Here is a 7,360-nt window from a genome sequence, read left to right as displayed (position 1 = left end):
GCTGGAGGGGAGTGTGGAGCGGACAAGGGAGTCACGGAGAGAGTGGTCCCTCCGGAAAGCAGATAAGGGTGGGGAGGGAAAAATGTCTTTGGTGGGGTCGGATTGCAGATGGTGGAAGTGTCGGAGGATGATGCGTTGGATCCGGAGGTTGGTGGGGTGGTACGTGAGGACGAGGGGGATTCTGTTTTGGTTGTTATTGCGGGGAGAGGGTGTGAGGAATGAGTTGTGGGAAATGCGGGAGTCACGGTCGAGGGCGTTCTCGACCACTGAGGGGGGGGACGTTGTGGTCCTTGAAAAACGAGGACATCTGAGATGTTCGGGAGTCGAATGCCTCATCCTGGGAGCAGATGCGGCGGAGGCGAAGGAATTGGGAATAGGGGATGGCATTTTTGCAGGAAGGTGGGTGGAAGGAGGTGTATTCTAGGTAGCTGTGGGAGTCGGTGGGCTTGAAATGGATATTGGTTTCCAGGTGGTTGCCAGAGATGGAAACAGAGAGGTCCAGGAAGGAGAGAGATGTATCAGAGATAGTCCAGGTGAATTTAAGGTTGGGGTGGAAGGTGTTGGTGAAGTGGATGAACTGTTCGAGCTGCTCGTGGGAGCACGAGGCGGCGCCGATACAGTCATCGATGTAACGCAGGAAGAGGTGGGGTTTAGGGCAAGTTTAGCTACGGTAGAGGGATTGTTCCACGTAACCTACAAAGAGGCAGGCATAGCTTGGGCGCATGCGGGTACCCATGGCCACCCCCTTTGTCCGTAGGAAGTGGGAGGAATTGAAAGAGAAGTTGTTAAGGGTGAGGATGAGTTCGGCTAAGCGGATGAGGGTGTCAGTGGAGGGGGACTGGTCGGGCCTGCGGGACAGGAAGAAGCGGAGGGCCTTTAGGCCATCTGCATGGGGAATGCAGGTGTATAGGGACTGGATGTCCATGGTAAAGATGAGGTGTTGGGCACCAGGGAATTGGAAGTTTTGGAGGAGGTGGAGGGCATGGGTGGTGTCACGGACGTAGGTAGGGAGTTCCTGGACCAAGGGGGAGAAAATGGAGTCGAGATAGGTGGAGATAAGTTTGGTGGGGCAGGAGCAGGCGGAGACAATGGGTCAACCAGGACAGTCAGGTTTGTGGATTTTGGGAAGGAGATAGAAGCGGGCGGTCCGGGGTTGGGGAACGATGAGGTTGGAGGCTGTGGGTGGGAGGCCACCTGAGGTGATGAGGTTGTGGATGGTTTGGGAGATGATGTTTTAGTGGTCGGGGGTGGGGTCATAATCAAGGATGCGGTAGGAGGTGGTGTCGGAGAGTTGGCGCCTGGCCTCGGCGATGTAGAGGTCAGTGCGCCATACTACAACTGCGCCTGCCTTGTTTTATGGTGAGGTTGGGCTTGGAGCGGAGGCCTGCACGTTCTGTGGGGGAGAGGTTGGAGTGGGTGAGAGGGATGGAGAGGTTGAGGCGATTGATGTCTCGACGGCAGTTGGAGATGAAGAGGTGGAGGGAGGGTAGGAGGCCTTGGGGTGGTGTCCAGGAGGAGGGGCTGTGTTGGAGGGGGGAGAAGGGGTCAGTCGAGGGAGGGTTAGGCTCACGGTTAAAGAAGTAAATGCAGAGGCGGCAGAAAAACGTGAGCGGTATTCGTTGATGTGTGGGAAGAGGGGGACAAAGGTAAGCCCTTTACTGAGGACTGACCGTTCATCTTGGAGGTCTGGGGGGATGGTGAAGACTCGGCAGGGCTGGGTACTACTGTCTCCTCTGGAGCTGCTGGCTGTGGAGGTGGTGGGCGGAGCGACGTCAGCGTCGGTGGTGGGCAGAGTTGCATTGGCGGTGGGAGGAGCAGAGTCGGTCGGTAAGTCCTGGATGTTGGTTGCGGCGGCAGCAGGTGTGACCTCGATGTCTGTGGTGTTGGCCTCTGAAACGGAGGCGGTGGCATCAGAAGCGGTGTCGATGGTGTTCGCTGTACCAGAAGTGGCGTACCCGGCATCGGAGGATGTGACGTCATCTGTGGGTGCTCCGACAGTGGCCAAATGGCTAATGGCGGCGGGCACATTGTGGAGAAGGTCCTGAGTGCTGTATGACTTCCTGACTCTATAAGTGATTGTTGAATCCTTCACAGTTGTGCTCCATTTTTCTTCCTTTTATTGTAAAATACAGAATTCTAAGGTGACAAGTTTCTGTGGCTTAACAGGATTGAACCGATTTCATTTGTAAACAAAGAAACATATAAGATTTTGTGATGTTTTGTTTAATTACATTATTACAGACTCGGTTCATTTCTGATCTAGGTTTGTCATTCTAACATCAAGTTGTTGGTTAACAATGTTTATATTTTTGTTCCAGACTTTGCAGCTGCTCAGTTCCGCCAGTATCAGAGATTAGTGAAGCAGATTAAACCAGACTTGGAGGAATATGACAAGCAGAAGGATGATGCGTGAGTCACTTTTTAAAAATGTACCTTTGATCTTCATCCTATTCACTGATCAGGGAGAAAATAAAGGCGACTGTGATAGAACCACGAACCGTAAAGAAAAGACTTAACATTTAAATAAGATATACCTTATTGAATGTGTTGTAACTGGAGTTTAAAAGGTGTGCTTACTTAATTATAGCTAAACACCCTCAATGATCTTGAAAGCTAATTTTTCATTTGTGGAATGTCAAATTATCCCATGGGAAAAATAAACTAATTTTTAAATGATTTTTGTTTGTTTATATTTTATTCTGGTCTGCACTAATGACATGGGAATTGCTCAGGAAGTTAACATCTAATTGGCAATTACCTGGCATTTGGAACCCACCAAAATGGTCCCCAACTGTGCGACTCGAGATGATTCTGACTTAATTGTGTTGATAAATTACTGGGATTAAACTCAACTCTAACTCCCAGTTAATTATAAAATTGACCGCTAATCACTCTGACATCCCCCTCAACTACTCACCAGAAAAATAAATGACTCACAGGAAGCTGATGCCTCAGCCCACAGCCATCTCCCCACCACCCCCATACAATTCTGGATATCCAAATGCTGTCCCCCTCTAACAATACCTGATACACTCTGCTGCCCGGTCGTCCATCTGGCATCTTATATCGTCACCCACTTACCCACCTGGTACCCTACCCCCTGGCCTCCTCCACCCTATTTCCTCACCTTGCACACTTTCAATTTCAAAGTAGTTCTCACAAAGCTACTATTACTTATTGTTGCCCAAATGCTGTTACAAAGTAGATAAATCTGCATCCAGACTGGACTTTAAACAACATTCAAAATAACAATCCTTCATAACAAATCACTATAATAACTCCCCTGGTGATGTTCAAAATTGTTTTTTTTTGCCATAGATCTTCAGTTCTTTAGATGACTAGATAACTTACTTCTATTGACACAGTGGTTTGTATGTTTTTAAATTTACTCGTGGCATATGGCTAGCCAACATTTATTACCTGTCCCTAGTTGCCCTTGAGAAGGTGTTGGTGGGCTGCCTTCTTAATCTGTTGCAGTCCATGTGCTGTAGGTAGACCCAAGCCCTTGGTGAGGAAATTCCAGCACCTTGACCGAGAGGCAGCGAAGGAATGGCAATATATTTGTAAGTCAGAATAGTGAGTGGTTTGGAGGAGAACTTGCAGGTGGTGACGTTCCTGTGTATCTGCTGCCCTTGTCCTACTAGAGGGAAGTGGTCGTGCGTTTGGGGAATATTGAATTTAAAGAAGTACTGTTGTGCAGTAAAGGTACTAATTTGAATGCAAATGTTTTGTGGGTCTCTGCGAGACTTGAATTAATGTGATAATTGCAGAGCCTTTCCATTTAGAGTGTATTTTTCCTTTTTCGTGAACAGCTCTTCACATTTCATTTGGTTTTCAAAAAATCCTCTGATATCACAATGGAATAACTGAAATCATTAGTTGGTTTTTAAAATTGTTATTGGAGTTAAAATCACCTTTCTCGTTGTATTAAGGAGATTGCTTTTGTATTTCTTTCTAATAGTGGGGAGGAGTTCTACGCAACTGCAAACAGTCTAATACACGGCACTCATATTCCATCCAAAGCAGGTGTGGACAGGCTGGTGGCAGATGTTGAAAAACAGTGAGTTTTTCTTTATAGCTATAGTGCCTATTCTGTGTTTGCAAAATGTAAATAACACAACAGGAATTAATTTTGCAGAACTGGAAGGACAGAATAGTAGCATAGATTAATTGTTATGGCATAGTTGTGTTGGGAACTGAGAGTACTGATGAAAGTATTCAACTATCCTATGTTTTAACCAACCTGTACCTTACTGTAACTTTCAATAAGTGTGACTAGACAATGATTACTAGATAATCCAGGTGTGGTTTGTAATAGTTTGCACTGTTTCCTGAGATGCTGCCAGGGACTGGTGTCTGTTTATATTTATAATTACTTAGCATACCTGATGTGTCTCTCCAGTTGGAAGACTCCCAGTTTCCAAGATGTTCTGATCTGTGGATTGGTGAGGAATGTGCATCAAATTACTGGACAGACCCTATGGGGATGTTGGCTGGTTCTGAATATTAAAGTTGTTTCCCGGTGCCAAGACTGGCATCCAGAGCTCTAGAAGGAGCTAATTCCCCATCTCGTCTCAATGACAGCTGTCAGGAAACAAATCCCTTGAATACATTATTCAAGCATGTCTTTTCCGGCCAGGAAACCCAACACAGTGAGTCTCCATGAGGCTGCTGCTGAACTGGAACAAATAAGCTTGTTCTTTTACAGTCTGTTTGATAGGAGTACTTTTCTGAAAGTACTCCCCACCCCCATCCCAATGAAATTTCCCTGTAAAATTCTAATTACAGCCATTGAATGAAAACCCTTCAGGAGCTAACCAGACTGCCAGAATACAAGGCAGTCAGACATGTGGCACAAAGTATTTCCGAGTGTCAGTACCTCACTTACAATGTCTCCTTTGGGAGCCATTGGAGAAACTGCATTCCATTGAGATACTAAGAACTGCAGTTCCTATGTATGTCAACTGTATTTAGTGTAATTCATGAAGTAGTATTATCTGTAAATACATATCTTTCAACCAAGAAGTACTGTCAGTAGGTTTGGCATCAGTGAGACCTTTCAAGTTAGCATAGATGACAGAAATTTCTCCTGGACAGTTTTTTTGTATGTCATTCTGCTTTGTATTATTATTTGCAGTAGTATAAAGCTTACCTCGTTTTTTTTCCCAGAATTGAGAAGCGTGCCAAATACAGCAGACGTCGCCGTTACAATGATGATGCTGACATTGACTATATCAACGAGAGGAATGCCAATTTTAACAAGAAGGCAGAACGCTTCTATGGAAAATACACTGCAGAGATCAAGCAGAATTTGGAGAGAGGAACTGCTGTCTGACATCTTTTTCTAAAAGATTCAAATCGCTTACGCTCTCAAGCTATGTAGAGATTATGATAATGTTTTTATGCTAGACTGGTGTACAAATTCAACCTTTTTACTAATGTTGCAAAATATTTGATGTGATGAACATCTCTCATGATCTCTAACAGAGAATCTATATTCATATCATTTACTGGAATATGTTTTGCTGATGACTGCTAAGGTTTATAAAGTGTCGTCCCTGGATTATATCTCCATGCCGTGTTTTTTTTGGTCACTTGTGCTTTGGATTATCAAACAATTAATATTGTTTGGCTTTTGTTATATATTCATTATTCAAAAGGAAGTTTGGTATAATGTGCAAGATGATTTCGTGACTGTCTGACGACCATTTCTTGTTTCTCATGAAGATTGAAGATATATTGTTGAGTAAAGCTTGCTTTTATCAGTCATGAAACTATTTTAGTTCCAAACTTTTACAAAATATACATGATTATAAATGTATAGTTTTTGTAAATATATTCAGAAAACAATTGTCACTGGACACCAATCTCTGCTGTTGAAAGTTACTTTTCTGTAAAATTTATTCTATGTAAATATCCTTGTAATAGTGTATAATAAATTGTATAGATTTAAAAAAGCTTCCCTTAAATTTGATTTATGTTCTTAAGATAGTTTCAAATTTTGAAAGGGATTGAAATAAATTTCCAATATAGAGTTCTTTGGAAAAGATTTTTTTAATGCCTGTGCAAGGACTGACCACTCTAATTACCCTTGAAATGCCAATGGTGAGCTGTCACTGCCATCTGTGTAGGATGGGTATGCCCACAGTGCTCTGAAGAAGTGTTCCAAGATTTTGATCTGGTGACCGTGAATGAGCTGCAACATAATTCCAAGTAAGGGCAATGTTGTAACTGTAATGACGTCCATGTAGCTTTTGTTGTCCCTTTTTAGGACTTTACCTAAAATGCAAACTCTTCAAAACTGCACAGCAACAAAATTATGTTTTGACAAACATCAATTATCTATTCAGAATAAAAAATCAATAGGAAATTGACATAAACATTAAAGAATGCTTTTTGGTTTTATGTTTTTGAGTTAGTAATCAGCAAAATTATTTATTAATTCTAAATTTGTATATTAAGATCATAATTAAAGAATAAAGTTTCATTTTCCCAGCACATACATTCAGGTCATAGAAAAATAATTTATTGTTTTCAGCTCTGCTAAAACTATTAATATCGCAGTGGTAAAACAATCCTTGAATCCAAATGTTTATCGGTTGTATGTAGATGTATGACCCAAAAAGGTTTAAAGTTGTAGTGCTTATTTTTTTCAGCACCAATAAAATTTACCAAAATTATGTAATGTTACTTAACTGTGGAAGTCAAAGATTGTCTCCTTTTTTTTGGGTTGTGATTTCCTCAATAGTTCACTTTTTATTTCATGAAATGCAAACTGGCTGATAAAAGTTGGAAGCTGCAAGTAAGTTACAATTAGCTGACATTTGTTCCAGATAGTAGGGCTTAGTTGTTTGGAAGCTACTAACAATGGGACCTTGGCAAATCACTGCAGGACATCTTGCAAATGGTGTTCACCATTCCTGTGGGAATTAAGTAAATTTTAAACTGGGAGATGGAATGCTAAATAAGTGAGCTGCTTCGTGCCTCATAGAGTTGAGCTTCTACTGTGTTGTTGAAGCTCAATCTATTCAACCAAGTGGAAAGCATTCCATTACACACCTGACTTACATTTTGTTGATGTTAGATATGCTTTGGGATATCAGGAACTGAGTTCCACACCATAGGATTCCCAATTTCTGACCTGTTTTCTAGGACTTGTATGGATGGTCCAGTTAGGTTCTGGTTTATGTTGACCTCAGGGTGGTGATGGGAAATTCTGTAATAATTATGCACATTTAATGTCGTGGGGAGATAGATTCTCTACTGTTGGAAGTGGTTATTGCCTAGCATTTTGTGGAATGAATATTAATTGCCACTTAGAGGCTCAAGTATGAATGTTGTCCTGATCTTGCTGCATGCT

The 7,360-nt window shown here is 42.5% G+C and overlaps 1 protein-coding gene across 1 annotated transcript in view; it reads left to right on the top strand.

Annotated features, from left to right (window-relative positions):
• The window catches only part of syf2 (SYF2 pre-mRNA-splicing factor), a 15,004-nt gene extending 8,309 nt beyond the window's left edge, over positions 1-6,695 (top strand). Inside the window, exons 5-7 of the mRNA XM_020518672.2 lie at positions 2,319-2,409; positions 3,962-4,060; positions 5,170-6,695. Coding sequence (XP_020374261.1) covers positions 2,319-2,409; positions 3,962-4,060; positions 5,170-5,335 — 356 coding nt within the window. The 3' untranslated portion in view covers positions 5,336-6,695. The remainder of the gene's footprint in view (positions 1-2,318; positions 2,410-3,961; positions 4,061-5,169) is intronic.
• The last annotated feature ends 665 nt before the right edge of the window (positions 6,696-7,360 follow it).

Source organism: Rhincodon typus, chromosome 27 (assembly GCF_021869965.1).
Source record: "Rhincodon typus isolate 14 chromosome 27, sRhiTyp1.1, whole genome shotgun sequence".
Lineage (NCBI taxonomy): Eukaryota > Metazoa > Chordata > Chondrichthyes > Orectolobiformes > Rhincodontidae > Rhincodon > Rhincodon typus.
Note: the sequence above shows the minus strand (reverse complement) of the source record. Positions and strands in the feature narration are given on the sequence as shown.